The sequence below is a fragment of the Perca fluviatilis genome, chromosome 15 (assembly GCF_010015445.1).
Source record: "Perca fluviatilis chromosome 15, GENO_Pfluv_1.0, whole genome shotgun sequence".
NCBI classification, from domain to species: Eukaryota; Metazoa; Chordata; class Actinopteri; order Perciformes; family Percidae; genus Perca; species Perca fluviatilis.
This window is the reverse complement of record NC_053126.1, coordinates 6,132,840-6,148,781: the sequence shown is the minus strand read 5'-3', so window position 1 is coordinate 6,148,781 and position 15,942 is coordinate 6,132,840. Positions and strand designations below refer to the sequence as shown.

The 15,942-nt window shown below is 41.8% G+C and overlaps 1 protein-coding gene across 2 annotated transcripts; it reads right to left on the bottom strand.

Annotated features, from left to right (window-relative positions):
• Positions 1 to 652: 652 nt before the first annotated feature.
• Positions 653 to 14,122, bottom strand: pdgfbb (platelet-derived growth factor beta polypeptide b). 2 transcript variants are annotated; one of them, XM_039825742.1, is made up of 8 exons: positions 13,183 to 14,122; positions 7,414 to 7,510; positions 6,584 to 6,640; positions 4,696 to 4,889; positions 4,345 to 4,527; positions 2,785 to 3,592; positions 2,092 to 2,242; positions 653 to 1,954 (listed from the first exon to the last, which is right to left on the bottom strand). In XM_039825742.1, exons 1-7 carry the CDS (start codon positions 13,246 to 13,248, stop codon positions 2,109 to 2,111), a joined length of 1,539 nt encoding a protein of 512 aa, XP_039681676.1. In that variant the 5' UTR covers positions 13,249 to 14,122; the 3' UTR covers positions 653 to 1,954; positions 2,092 to 2,108. The 2 variants fall into 2 exon arrangements, with proteins under 2 accessions (XP_039681676.1, XP_039681677.1); XM_039825743.1 differs by lacking the exon at positions 13,183 to 14,122 and having other exon boundaries at positions 7,418 to 7,504.
• Positions 14,123 to 15,942: the final 1,820 nt, after the last annotated feature.

Here is a 15,942-nt window from a genome sequence, read left to right as displayed (position 1 = left end):
ATGGATTATTGGTCACAAACAGCATCACCAGTGTGTTTCTACGTCTTGTTACAAATGGAAATATAAAGGACACAAAAACAATATCTACATTTGAAATGTTTGGCTTTTTGATGTACTTGTTTTGACCCTTTTAGTTTTCTGTAATTAAAATGTCAAAAACAATGTGTAGTAGATTAAAGCTATAGTGCGTAGTTTCTGTCTCCCCCATGAGGACTTCTAAGTATTGACAACAAAACTGTCAGCGCGTCCACATGACACAAGCCTTCTGTGACTGCGCACGCGACCCCACCCCTCCCCCACACAGTTGCTAGTAGCCAAGGAGGACACGGAGGATAAAAAAAAAACACGATGGACTCTTCAGAAGAGGTCATTATCTCACTTGAGTTTCTGCGCGGGAAAGTCACCGGACGCCACAATCTTCTGAACATAGCCATACTGAGAAATACAGAGAGAGGTTTATGGAGCTGATAGCCTTAATTATCTTTGTATCAACTCCTTTGGCAATGGCTTGAATGAAACGGACGGTCATTAATATCAAAAAGTTACCCACTAAAGCTTTAATTAAACAAAAACAGTAGGGGCACTTAAAGAAAAATGTGTTGTAGGCTAGGTGTCTTTCCCCTCCTCCCAGAGTTCAAAAGGAATGTGATTGTTTCAGCGGAAGAGAGACATGTCTTTATCAATGAGAGAAACAGATACATGCTTCTACATGGGTATTGAGATGCATGACAGAAGTGTACAGTAGTTGTAGGCACAATCCATTGCACACACTACACCACACACTTAGGCATACAAAACAAACACACAGTTGTTTTTTTTACATATTTTTTACATAGAAGTTTAACACTGCATGATCCTGGGAGGACATCAAAGGTTTTTATCTTTTTTTGTTTTATTCTGTCTTTCTTTCTGTTTGAACCACCCAGCCATCACAAAGCACTGTTACGTATCTCAACCACATCTTGTATGCAGTATTCGTATAAAAAGTTAATCCACAGTAATGGCAGAGATAAATAAATAGGAAAAATAGCACAACGTCAGGTCGCAGGTGTAACGCTATCACCTCGTGTTCAGATAGCACCTTTTTCTTCACACCTACAATGAGATTTTGAAATGCAACATTTTCATGTTTTTGCCCTCCAATCACATCTGTGTAATTCCAGTGTTTGCAAGGAGTTAAATACAATTTAATATGGTTAAAGAGAGACCATCACTGTTTTTACAGAGCTAATAAATGATATCAGGCCTTAGTAGGGTAAATCTACACAGCTTTATCTTCCCAACACTGAGCCCTCAGTATGAATTTTATCACACGTGGAAATATACTGCTCATTTTAGTCAACATCCTTTGTTGTTGCAGTCTATCGATGATTGTCTCTAAGATTATCCAATTACAATACAACAGATTCTTCAATGAAACGAAATTGTTATGTCCATTTTTCCACCAAATCGTCCGTCTCATCGTTGTTACCACAAAAGTCTTTCAGCAACAAACGTCATTTAAACCCCATGTAGACTCGGTTCTGTCAACATACGTATAAGTGCAGTTTCTCTCTGTTGATATCAAAGCAAGGTTTCAAAAAGAGTTTCGAAATTGCACCATTGTCCACAGTTTTACAGCGATGCAGTTTCACATCCCCCACAGGTTCTGTGCTCGCACACAATTTGTCAGTTTCCGGGTGAAAATTGTGACTTCATACCAGCAACTGTTGTTGCAGAGCCAAGCATTTTCTTGACCAGGTCCCCCTTTTTTTATTTATATCCCATTTTCTTCTTGCCCTCCTCTTACTCCACACAGGTGTAGTTACAGGTTCACCAGACAGTCATTAGTAGTGTTACGGAGGAGATCTCACAGGACGAGCAGGTTACTGACACGTGAATAAATACTTATATGAAGGGAGTCACTCTGCTTCACCTCTGGATCCAAGAAATACACCATGTTCACTTTGTGTCCCTGAAGGGGGAAACATAGGAAGAGATATTTTGAACTGCGTACATACTGGCACAGTGAATTGAATATAAAGCACCTTTATAATCAGTAAATATAAATATTACATTCACTTTATCATGTAAATATCCGGGGGAACTCACCTGGCTTTATTTTAGCTTTACATTAGCATTGCTCTCATAGCTGCCTTGCTGATTCGTTTGCGATTCTTCCTCATCCTTTTCTTTGGACGGGCTGGGGGTCTGGGGCCTGCTGGAGCTGATGGCTGCTGTGTAGTTGTTGTAGATGTTGTCGCTGTCGGAATAGGATTTAAATAGTATTAAAATGACCAAAAGTCTATGACTTTTTCTCTTGCGGCTCTGGTTATTGTGAGTTAAAAATGCACGATAGTTAACAGAACAATAAAAATAAAAACCTGTTCATGAGTTTCCTTAGAGCACATCGTTTTATCATGACAGGTTACTAAATGTTAGTATTCTTTAGGGCTGAACGATTTGGGGGGAAAAAATTATTGCGATTTTCCTGCCAGATATTGCAATTATGATTCAGTTTGCGGTTTTTCTAGCTACATATTGCACCTTCTACAATACTGTTAAATAAAGTAATACAAAATAAATGAAAAATCCACTGTTTCTGTAAACAATCAGCATGTATCTTAAGAAAAAACAGTTCATATAATAATGAAAAGAGAGATAACATTTTTTACTTGCGCTGTTCAGGATTACCTAATGGCATTCTTTCAAATCGCGATTTCCATTTGAAAGCGATTCATCGTTCAGCCCTAGTATTCTTATTTGTGTTTTTAGTAACCCACAGTTTTCAATAATGTCTTATACCTGTTTTCTGTGTTGTAGTTGTTTGCAGATGATGATGATGTTTACCATGCAGGTGATGTCTATCCGTTTCCTTTTCTTTCTCCCTTTCCTCCGCTTCACGTTTCATCTGCTGCTGTCTCAGGATCTCCTTCTCTTGGTCCAGCCTCTTGTGGAGAAGTAGAAGCTCTTTTCTCTCCTGCTCCAGTTTTTCCTCCTCGATCTGTAATATCCTCACCACCTTGGGAGTCTCATTGTCTCTTCGTCTCGCCTGTTCTCGAGGCTCTGGATTTGGCTCTTTGGTCGGTCGGAACCTGCTCCCAACTCTCTCACCGGGCGCCTCAGTAGGACTGAGCTTGGCTTGAAAATTTGGAGTGACAGGGTGTGAGGAACCACTCGTGTGGCTCTTTGAAAGTTTGGATCTGTCTTCTTGCCAAAATGGACTGTACGTTTGCGTGCCTTCATCCCTGCTCTCGTTTCCCTCGTTAACTTCCCCTTCAGTGTTGTTGAGCAGCAACAACTCCCCACCTTCTACCAACTGGTTCTTTCCCTCAGCACCAAGATTGTCCACTGAGGAAATGTTCTCCTGAATCTCAGTTTGGTCTTTAGTCCCAAGGAGCCTGGTGGAGTTATGTGCCCAGTGTGGAGCAAAAGGAATAGCCTCTCCAGTGCGAGATGTTTCTTCCCTAACCAGGCTGTATCCTTCTCCAGGCTGAGTGAAGGTGTCTCCTCTGGGGCTCCAGTGATGCTCCAGGAGGTCCTCCAGGTGGGCCCTCTGGTTCTGCTTCAGCTCATCCCACTGATGGAGTTCATCCTTGGAGTGCACCTTGACCTTTCACAAAAAAAAACAAGTTAAAAAATTAAATTCAGCTAGATCTCAGCTTAGTCCATTGATGCTCAACCAAAGTGTTAGTCCTACACATTTAAAGCTTTAGTGCGTAGCTTTTTGATATTAATGAATGTCCGTTACATTCAAGCCATTCCCAAAAGTTTGGCAAGTTGCTACAAAGCTAATTAAGACTCCTCAGCTCCACAAAAATTGATTATGCCTTTAATTGTGAAGCAGGTGCCAGAAGTGTTGAGGTGTGATAATGAACGGAAACAGACACCTTGTTTCTTCAGGCTAACAATATTAGCTTTAGCCAGGCAGGGCCAGCAGCTTTCTGCGGTGAAAAATGGCCGGGAGACGTCGTGATAATGTTGCATTAATCAGGTAATTTAGTTCGTCTTTGCAGAGAACAGAGATGCTGATTTACAAGTTACAGATGGAGTCTGGAGATGATGTGGGGTACTTATTGTTTACATCTTACTTTACACACTTCAGGCTGTTGCAGCTAGCTCAGGGGAGAGACTTTATGACAATAGGTGGTACAGCCTGAGACATGCACAATAAAAAAAATTGCCTTCTGCAGTTTTGTTTTGCTTTTTCCCTCCATTGTACCGATCTCGTACCGAACCGTGATGTCTAAACCGAGGTATGAACCGAACCGTGACTTCTGTGTACCGTTCCACCCCTACTACGTAGTGCAGTAAAAGCATTCCCCCAACACCAGGTAGGATGCAAATTAGCATTTTATATTTTACCTGTCCATGTCCTTGGCTGAGTGTCTGGTTTCGGTGCTGGTGGTTATGCTGTCTGCGAGATGATTTTTTCTTGGGCACAGAGGGACGTGGAGCAGGCTGACATCGGCACTCCACATGATCAACCACTGACACCACAGCTTTAGCGTAAGTGGGTCTTTTGTTGATGTACTCGATCTTCATGACCTGGAGAGGTTGAGAAGAAGATGGGAGTCAGATCAGAGTTAATTCTGAGTATAACATAAAGACAGCGCAGCCTTTCCGGGATGTTGTAGATGTGTGTGTTTGGACATTTGTGTACTGTATGTTTATGTGTGTGTGTGTGTGTGTGTGTGTGTGTCTGGTAATGCTTACCTGCAAGTATCTGGTGTGCGTGACGACAGGGACGCACTGCAGGCTCTTGGTGTTGCAGCAGCCAGAGCAGCGCTGCACCTCGACACAGGGCGGCCATAACAGGAAGTTAGCGTTGCTACGGTCCAACATCGCCCTGGTGACCTCAACCACCTCTGTACGAACTTTACACAGAGCCTGCTGAGCTGGCTGGGCATCTGAGGGATGAGATATGACTGTGTGTGAGTGTGAGCATGGACAGATTATGAAACAAAGGACCCCTGGGCACTGATCCTGAGCATTTCCCCTACATAAGAAAAAAGTCCTTTTGCATCTCTTTTTAGACAATTTGTATGGTTATTTTGCATCTCTTTGTCGTCGGTTTAAGTCTCATCATAGTTTTTTGTGTGTCAATTTGGAGTTGTTTCTACGTTTCTAGTCATTTTGCATCTCTTTGTAGTCGCTTTGTGTCTCTTTGCAGTCGCTTTGTGTCTGTTGTCGCTTTGTGTCTCTTTGTAGTCGCTTTGTGTCTCTTTGTAGTCGCTTTGTGTCTCTTTGTTGTCGCTTTGTGTCTCTTTGTTGTCGCTTTGTGTCTCTTTGTAGTGGCTTTGTGTCTCTTTGTTGCCGCTTTGTGTCTCTTTGTAGTCGCTTTGTGTCTCTTTGTTGCTGCTTTGTGTCTCTTTGTAGTCGCTTTGTGTCTCTTTGTAGTCGCTTTGTGTCTCTTTGTGGTCGCTTTGTGTCTCTTTGTTGTCGCTTTGTTGTCGCTTTGTGTCTCTTTGTGTTTTTAATCCACCCATGTTTAAGTATGACTGGTTGTATTTGTGTTCGTATTAGCATTAGTATTCAGAACATGCATGCATTATAAAAATGATCTTTAACTCTATTTAAATATTGAACTAGCCACTGACTTTAGAAAACCTCTTCAATTTGTGTGTTTGTTGAAGCAATAAGTAAAACACATTTGCCACCGAAATCTAAACCCTCCCAAGTTGCTAAGAGGCCTAATTACTTACGTACAATTCCACTACGCTTACTCATTCATCCACAGTGACTCACCTAGCTTGTTTGCATGGGTATTTTGTACAATAAGAAGCTCTCATCATTGAAGCACAATTCACCATTTTATACAATAGTGGCTTAAGACTTATGCAGCTCACCTACAACTATCCTGCATTCGCACCGCAGCATCCACTACCACCTGTTTCTATCTGCTGCGGATTATAATGTGAAACTCATGCATTTCAAATGAGTATGCCACAACTTCTTCAAAATCCGACTTGTTTTGATTTTTGCATTGTATTGATCTATTACACAGAAACTTGCATCTTTGTTCAGTTCTGTTTGAACATACAAGGTCACATCAAAATATTGGGCATAGTTTGGGGGCGGTGATTAATGTAGAGCCATTAGTATCTCCTCATGCTAGAGGGAATCCAGGAAAGTCACTCAGACTGTTGTAGATTAGTGTCCAGTAATTCAGACATCTGTTTTATCGTGATTGCGAAAAAAGGTTAATGGGAAGAATTTTACCGTGTCACTAGAGCCATACTTGTCACATCAATCAACTCCCAGGAAGGCAGACTGAACACAACCGCAGTCCTCCACTAATGAGGATGGAGTACTTTTACATTCATGAGGAAAATCAGGAATCCTCCATGTCAGCACTCCAACCTTCTATTAACATGTTTATGAGTATGATATCCACACTATACACATAAATATCCATCCACACAAACTGTCAGCCATAGCATGACAATGCTCTTTAAGATCTAAAGAAGCCACGAGAGTAATAGCAGTGATGTCTCTGTATTTCGTGACGTACAATAAATTCACATGTTGAGCGCAAAAAGAAACCCTTCAACCGCTACACTGTGGGGGAATAAAAAAAGGAAGAAGGGGGGGCTTGGCTCACCGAGGCTCCTTGGTAGTCTATGGCCTCCATTTGCTGCAGAAATCCCGTCCTCCTCATCTGAGACAAAACAATAAACAAACATTATTTGACTTATATAAACACAATTTATTCATGAATGGTTGTTTTCGGCATGTGGTTTATATTTTATTCTAAGGCCTTCTAGCGCCCTCTGCATGTATAGAGATAAAACAGGAGCTGAAGACCTTGCGTGTGGGTGTGTAGATGTGAGCATAGACAAGAAGACAAAAACAGGAGAGAGAGAAACAAAGAGGGTGTGGGGGTAGTTCACGTCACTTTGTGCTTATGAGCATGCACATCCCGAGAGAAAGAAATAGAGACTGAGATAGAAAGAGTTATACTATTTTCTCTAGTGTATTTTTCATGAGGGTGTGTGTGTGTTTCTAAGATCATGCATTCTCCCTGCTCCTTGTATCTCCGTTTGTTTGTCTGAATTTTTGATGTTTACAAGTCACAATTCTGGTAGAAAAGTAGCCACTTATTGATAGTTTTCAGTTCCTCATTGCATTGCCCACATGCGGTTTATGTATTATTTAGTGAACTCTTGATCACACGATGTTGAATAAAAAATGCATACAAAAGATTAGGAAACCCACCAGTGTTCTGGTTAGTACTACTGTTAATACATTACATTAGAAATGGTTTAGGAAAGATTCAGTTAGCTCCATGTGGTTATAAAGTTGAAAATGGTTAAAATAAAGATTTGGGCAGAAAGTTAACTGTGTTAGGATCCATAATACCACCCCAATACGGAGTCCGGTGTCAGCATACTGTATGTATCAACAGTAATATGAGAATGCGCTCGTCTTTACCTACGGAGTCAGTGAGCAGCAGCAGCTGAAGGTCCTCTATGGAGGAGATGGGGCTGTTTCTAACCAGCTCCACCAGGGCTGCAGGCAGAGGCTCCCCCTGAAACACACAATGTATAGGAATTAATATAACAGAGCAAAGAAATAACATTTTATCTTTATTATACCATCTTAGAACATGATTATGGGAAAAAAGGAAAAGGCACATAACCATTTTGACTTTTATTTTTTTTTAGCAGTGCACAAGACTACAAGAATAGCTTTTTGAGGATTTCCAAACAACTCCTGTGAGGAAATGGAATAAGACTGCAGCACGTCTGGGGCACAAAAAAGGGTGATCAAAATATAAACAAAATGGTATCCCTTCTATCAAAAACCAACCCCCCTGAGATTAGAAACATGAAGCTGCTGTCAGCCTTTAAAACAAAGACTAACATAAGGTTACCTTAAAGTTCGTGATGCTCTCTGGGGCTGTGAGAGTGACGGCCGTAAAATACTTCAGTTATGCTGAATAAAAAAAAAAAGTGACAAAAAATGCAGATCTTTCTCAAACTCAAATTCAAATTCAGTTTACTGTTACCGTTCAGGCCTTTAAACATCATCTACACTGACTCGTTCCGCTTATAACAATGGAGGAATGTAACACTCCATGCCACGGTCTGGCTTTTATGTATTTTTTTTTTTGTTTTTAGAAGACAATGGTGTTTCATAGCGTGGAGGCTATAAACAATATCAGGTTGTGGCTCCACAGGAAATACTTGATAGTAGGAAAATTCTTTTTTTTTTTTTTTTTTTTGTGTGTGGATAATAACAAAAGGATAAGATAACACCAGCCTTAGCGCCACACCAGAAACCAAGCAACAGCTCAAAATTGTGATTCTATGGACTGTCTGTGGGTTTAACCCCCCCCCCAACCCCTGAGTCATTAATGGTCAAAAGAGCTGAGGGGTGGTTGTTGGTGGTGGTGGTGGTGTGTGTGTGTGTGGGGGGGGGGCATTAACCAAAGCAGACACACAATGGTCACTAAGAGCAGGGTGAATGACTATTGGCGTTGTGTCTTCTCATCTGCTAACATTTAGGGGTCAAAGGAGCCAGGAAGGAGTCAGGAAGTGGGGGAAGGAGTGATATGGAGAGGAGAGAAGGGAGGTGCATCTGAAAAAAGAGGGATAATAGATGAATAAAAGACGGGTTAAAATGGAACGAGGATCAGACGTGGGTCGAGACATGTCCTCACATTGGTTTAAATGCTGTGGATGTGCTTCATTTGGCTCGCGAACCAATGGAGATGATCTCAAAGGAGCAAATGTGTCTTCACTGTCTTATAATTAACATACATCAGCAAATATATATAATATGTGAAAGGTTGCACATCTATTTTTTTTTTTTAAACACAGTTTGATTTTATAATGGATGTCCAGTCCAGTCAACTGTGTGTACGATTCCCTTCAGGTTCTGGAGAATATAATGAATCCCTACGGGAAGCAGGTTTTAGCCAAAGGAAGCAGCCATCCATGCATGGACATGTATTCTCATCCTGCCCCTACTATACACCGTTGACTTTCCCACATTGTTGGTTGGCTTTTCATAGTCAAATAATACAGCAGGGAAATGCTTGCCGCATTACACTTCCATCTCTGTTGCAGAGCTGTTGTTGCCCCTGAGGAGTCATCATGATGATTTCTTTCCTTCGCCAAACGGAGCAAACCCGTCTGCTTGGCTAATTGTGGCTGATGTTAATTATAGGATGTGTGCCTTTGTTCACAGTGGTGCCTGCCTGCTGTCATGACAATTTGTGTCTAAGCGGGAAATACTAAATAAACACTTTGGTTCTGATCAACAAAACAGATGTAAACAGATTCAAAATCCACAGACAGAATGTTTAAACACACAATGGTAATCTTCAACGTGCAACCACGGGATCAAGATTACGATACATTCAGTATGTCATGTTAATAAAATAGGTGCGTAGACGCAAATTTATTATGACCTGTACTAAGATATACAAGATCATAAAAGGATGATATCAGTAAGTAACAGCAGGACCCTATTCATTATAAGAGAGACAGCTGTTTGACAGGCATAATACAAATGTTGGCTTTCTGTCAATCTGCAGCAACACAGGAGACCTAGCAGTACCACTTCTAAGAGCTAGGGCTGGATGTCGTTCCAAAAATTCCAATACCTGTACCGTTACCAATACCGTGACTTCAATACCTGTTCGTAAACGGTACGGCGAAACGACTTTTCGATATCAATTTCATAAAACAAAAAGAAATTACAACATCACACGTTACGGCACAAATCTTTTCATTTATTTTTCAGCTCCTGCTACGTAAGCCACGTCTCTGTGTGTAACATAGACATTTTTCCTGCGTGTCTCTACGACGTGTAACGTTAGACAGCCAATCACCAGCATTATTAGATCTTGGTAGAAGCAAGCTGCATACCTATTGGCTCACTGACGCTAATGAGATTTACTCCTTAGGTATTGAAATTGGGTATTGAATGACGAGGCATTTTTCGGTACTCGGATACTAAGGAGGTAGTCTATATCCACGACATTCCACTTCCGGGATTGCTCCGGTGCCACTCGGAGGTTCGATACCTTTTGCTTTCTTTGTGTTGTAATTTTAAACTCCGGTGGATTTCTGAGGACTATGGTTAACTGCTCCTCAGATCTCTGCAGGGTAAATCCAGACAGCTAGCTAGACTATCTGTCCAATCTCAGTTTTCTCTCGCATGACTAAAACAACTTTTGAACGTACACACGTTCCACCAAAACAAGTTTCTTCCCGAGGCTATTTTGCAGCGGCACCATGGCTCTGTCCGGCGCAGCCCATGACGATTGTGATTGGTTTAAAGAAATGCCAATAAACCAGAGCACGTTTTTCTCCCATCCCGAAATGCTGTGTGGACTAGCCAGACCTTCCTCCGCAGCGCTGTCGAGGAAGGTCTGGCAAAGCGAGACTACTTAGGAGGCAATTCGGTCGGTGCCGACCCAGCCCTACTTAGAACTGTATTGTATAACCAAACTGCTCCCTATATTGCCATATGATAACATTTCCATTTTAATATCATGAGAATTCAAGTTGTCCCGTATACTGTTTGCCATTTTACACGGTCCAAAGGAAAAAAATATTCTGACATAAATAAGCATTTCTAACCTAAAGCATCCTCCCGTGCCCTGAAGGTTTGTTGGACATATTGAGGAATGCCAGGTACAGGCAGCGGCTGCAGTGGCCAGGAGGGGAGAGGAACATCTAATAGAACATAATTAGGGGGTTGAGTTTGCTGCCGGCGCAGCAGCAGCAGCACACGTGTGAGGTTTCACATGTAATCCCTGAAACTGCGCCCACACGCGCGCAAAACTGGAACGTGTGGATGAATGTGACTTTAATTAATTCCTTTGTCATAATTTATCTCTGAGTTGGAAAGGCGCCTAATGCAATTAAGGATAATGATGAGTTTGTGTTCCCTAAATGCAAATGTCTGGATTCCTCTTTGGTGGTCCACAGCTGAATGTACATATGCACTTCTTCATACGTTAGCAGCTTTTAAATTATCATTCACTCTTAAGACTAGACGTGTCTTAAACCCATTCTCTTATGATAATGTGTTGTTGTTGTTTTTTTTAAGTGCGTGTATGTGATTGAACCTTGCATACAGGCTCCATCATTTCACAGCTGCCATACTATAACTTTAAAATTCGACATGGGGGAATTCCTGGTTGTATACCTCAAAGCCTTTGTAACGTTCTCCCTCCAGAACACTTGGCCTGTCAAATTTGAGTTTTCTTTTACGTGCGCCTACACAGGCCGTAAAATAAAAAGACAGGTTGATGACAGGAATTTAAAGTCCTCCATCATAGCTGTGTTTCACCCTAAATCTAGCTTTATGTGAAGTAGTCATGGTGTGATGGTAGACTACATGCATACACTAAATTGTAAGGGTTCAGTGAATGAAAGGAGGAATTAAAGACGCCAGTTCACATCCTGCAAAAACTCTGTGCTTGTGTTCCACACCCCCCCCCCCACCCCCACACCCCTTCTTTTATAGTGGTTTTACTTTAATTTAAAGCAATATCCATAACCCTCCATCTGTCTGGATGGAAAAAAAGGCAAACTCACAAAGGGTTGTGCCCTCTTTTTGACTTGTTTGAATGTCCACTTCCCATGACTGACTTGTTAACTGTGTGTGTTTGACCCTGTTTAGTTTTAAGTGGCTGAAACTGGTGTTACATTGTGGAGATGAATTTCCTGGGTTGGAAACACAGCTAAAATGTCAACGTAGGCAGAAATACAGATATAATCTGATTCAATGTGCATCTGAACCTACTTCTATAGACGTTGTTCAGGCGAAAGATGGAAAGATTTATTTTTTTTTTTTATAAATGAACATAACAATGTCATTTATCATCGAGCCTCACTTGACCTAGACGAGACCCTCAGTTAAGTTTGGTCTTCCTGTTTGACCTCAGCAGACGGTCAGACTTTGCTCATCTATCCCACATCCATATATCACTACTGCCTGTTCATTTTCACAAGTTTCAAAGAACATATTTCACAGACAAATATGTATTAAAATGGAGCAGCAGTGCAAAAGTGGTTCACTGGAGGTGGAAACGGCAGTAATATGTGCATCATCTGTGTCTATATGGCAATATCCCTGTCACAAACTAAACTACAGGTTTTGCTCAAAATGTAATGGGGTTCTGCACTTAAAACATCACTAATGTATGTGTTTTTAGATGCCCGACATTTGGCAAGACAAGTGTTTTAAATTGTGTTGATGCATGACAAACACTTCACACCACAACACACATTTTGTGTCATCTTGCCTCTCGGATAAATTTCACCCTGGGTGTCAAAAAAGTGTCACCGCAAGTGCGGTATCTCCTGGTCGTCTACTGTAACTAACATTTGGCCTTCACAGCATCATGTCACAGTACGATGAATCTCACTGACTGATTTATGCACTCGCTCAACATCTGGAGCCGCATCCATGAGTGCATCACTCCACCACGTGGGGCATCCAGCTGTAGAATGGCCTATCATGGCAGCCTCTGTTTCCTGGCTCATCATCACCCACAGAGGACGAGCTCTGCGTGTCTGTGTGTGTGTGTGTGTGTGTGTGTGTGTGTGTGTGTGTGTGTGTGTGTGTGTGTGTGTGTGCCCCTGGGCGTCCATTCATAATGCCAGTTAATGGAAGGAATAACTGTTATTTTCTGCGAGGATGCCACCCCTCTCAGAGGCAATAAAGGAAAGACTGGATTTTTATTATCACACTAGACTGAAGCAGGTGCACTAACTCCAAAGTTAAAACAAACACAATCACCTGGATTTGATTATCATGTTGGTCTGTCTGTGTGTGTGTGTGTGTGTGTGTGTGTGTGTGTGTGTGTGTGTGTGTGTGTGTGTGTGTGTGTGTGTGTGTGTGTGTGTGTGTGTGTGTGGAAGGACACATACTCTTGATAATGTTATTCATAATTTAGTCCAAAGGAAAATAAAAAATAAAACAGAATTATAGGCCTATACGTGTTCAAGTGTAAAACGTAAAAAAACATACTTTAGGCCTAGTTCATTTTGAAGCAGGCTAATTCTTAGGGGAAAATTTGCTACATAGAAGCTTTTAAACTGTAGCCTAGCTAAGTTTATATTAGCCAGCATACTTTTTATGACAGTATAGGCTCTATATTGTGTCAGTGCTCGTGTATCCGATAAAACTCACTTGGTGCACTAAGTGCTCGTCAAACCGGGACTGATGCAAACTCACCTCGGCTACGCCACACTGCAGACACGCCGCCAGCAACGCGAGCAGCAGCTGGACCCACGAGCTCATCTTGCTGCCCAGCCTCGAGCCTCTTCGATGGACCGGGCATTTATGGAAGCGCGAGAGTCCCTCTCTCCTCAGCACTGCGCGCGGGGGGGGACAGCGGCTCGCCCTGAGGAACTGCGCGCGCGTAGACGGTCTGTCCACACTGTTGTCTCTCCGGTCGAGATATCCAAAGAAGAAGAAGAAGAAGAAAAGCGCTCGTGTTCGCAACGTTTAAGTCCCCCCTTGTAAAAAAAAATAAAAAATAATAATAATAATAGAAGACGAAAATATAGAAAAAGAAGAAGCTCCACCGTTCTGGGTGAATTATAAACCTCCAAGTTTTCAATTCAGGAGTTTCTTCAACGTGTTGTTCAGTCTTATCTGTTTAGTTCAACTTGCGCACAAGTGTGCGTTTTCGTCTAAAAGCGCAATAGCCTACATTGAATTAGCAGAAGACCTAACGGCAAGTGACAAACTTCACAAGACTAAACTATTCAGGACACTCAGAAAGACAGGCGAAGTTCCAAGGATGTTTCTTCAAAAAATACATAATATATCCAATTCACTTCTCTCTTCCCAGTAGCGTCTCTTTAACCGTGATGCGTCCCGAAAGTCCAGCTCACAGGCTGAACGTCTGCAGGAAAACAAAAACGTCGCAGGTCAGCACGGTAGTTTGCGGTCCTCTTCTTCCAAGGAGTCTTATCAATAAGCAAAGCGCTGTGTGGCTCGGTGCGCCTCAGCCCTGGACCTGCCTGATTACGCAGCGGCGGTGGTGGTGGTGAAGAGTCTCTCTCCCGCCCCCTGCCTGAAGAATGGGTGATAATCTGCGTATTAAGAAGCGACATTAGTCCACAAACGACCGCCCGTAAACCAGCCACTCTGAGCAATATTTCCTCTGTCGCGAATCATTTATGCAGCTATTCCCGAGGCTGGGCCAAGTCCTGTGGGCTTGTCTGTTGATCTGAATTCAGTTTCTGCCACATGATCTGGTTTGAAAGGTTAGTATTATTTACTCTGAGGGTGTAACAAAATATCAACCCAGTGTCAGTGGGTATAATACTTGAGTGGTCTTCTCAGGTTTTGTACTTAAGTTCAGTTTTGAGGTACTTTACTTGAGTATTTCCATGTTGTGTTCCTTTATCTACTCCACTACATTTTAGAGAGAAATGCTGCAATACTCCACTACATTTATTTAACAGCTTTAGTTACTGTTACTCTTCAGATTAAGATAATATCTTAATCTGAAGAGTAACAGTAACTAAAGCTAATGTATATTATACAAAGCATATGATAAGTTATAAAAGATGATGCATTGTTGTAGATTAATCTACCCAAGTACTAACTTCACAAACTACAATAGTAAAATGTTTCTTACACATTAATTCATCACTGGTATTAATTATAATATATATGTTGTATTTGTATTTTATTGACTATTTTTACCATGTTTTTATTGTCTATGCATATTGTAAAGCACTTTGTGACCTTGTCTGTGAAAAGCGCTGTATAAATACATTTTATTTACTTACTTACTTAATAATCCAATAATATATGATAATTAAAGAGGTTAGTATGGCAATTTCTTCGCTGTTTTCTCGCTTTTTGTTCACGTTTCTCTATAGAGCTCCACCTACAGCTCCGGAATAGATATTTGGCAACGCAGTTGTAAAAACTCATCGGCGACTCTCCCCCCCCCTCCCATCTTCTCCCTCTGATCACGTGCATGTTTTCAAAGAAGCCGGCGAACGCACAGAGCCATATCCACAAAATATTACCCTTCTCTCCCGGGTCCGTAACATTTTTCCTACAATGGACTTAGAACGCTGTCGGAGCAGAAGGAACTTGCGTTTGCCAAGATCAAGCTGAGAAGAAACTCTGTGGCAGGTCAAGTTTCCGATCAAAGATACTTACAAGTGCAACAGCGAGAACGCCAGGTCAGCGTCGGATTTGCAGGCTTCCGTTTGTCTTAGTTCACTCAGCTCCTATGTTTACTCGTGTCTGACTCCTCTCTCGGTCAGTCTGCCGTTTCCTCTTCCTCTGTTCCTCCGACAATGCTTTCCTAGCTTTCTGCTTCTTTTTTGCCGGCTCAGCCGTGACGATAGTGTGAAAAACTCCATCGCTATACCTTGTTCTTATAGCTAGCCGGTTCCTGGATGGGCGTATGTGTGCAGTGCCGTGAAGCAATTCATTACATCGAGAGACCTGTTATCACGCGGTACTTCCTGACGCTGAGACTGGCGGCTCGCCGGCCAAAAGTTGCAAGGGTGTTTTTTTCCGCTCACAGGCGCTAGGGGGGGGAGCGAGACGACCACCATTCAACCCGAAAAAAAGGTCATATAACCATTCCAATGACTCCGAAGCTGTTCAGTTAAGGCAAGTTAAGCTAAAAAAAACCACTGCATAGTTCCTCTTTAAATACTCACACTCATTTGTCTGCAAGCCAACTATTTTTACTTATACTGCTTTAAATACATTTAAGTAGCCTACTTTTACTTGAGTAAGATTTTGAATGCAACACTTTACCTTCAAATGGAGTAGTACTTCCCCATTGTGGTAATGCTACTATTAGTATGATTATTGCTAAAATACAAAAGTCAAAAAGAGTCGATCTCTGAATGCAACGTTACAGGGAGGAGATTAAAGATGGAAAGCTCCTAAAGCTTAGTTCCATATAAATGCACAGATAATTTGTTGTTTTGTCGTTAGTGAAAAACAATA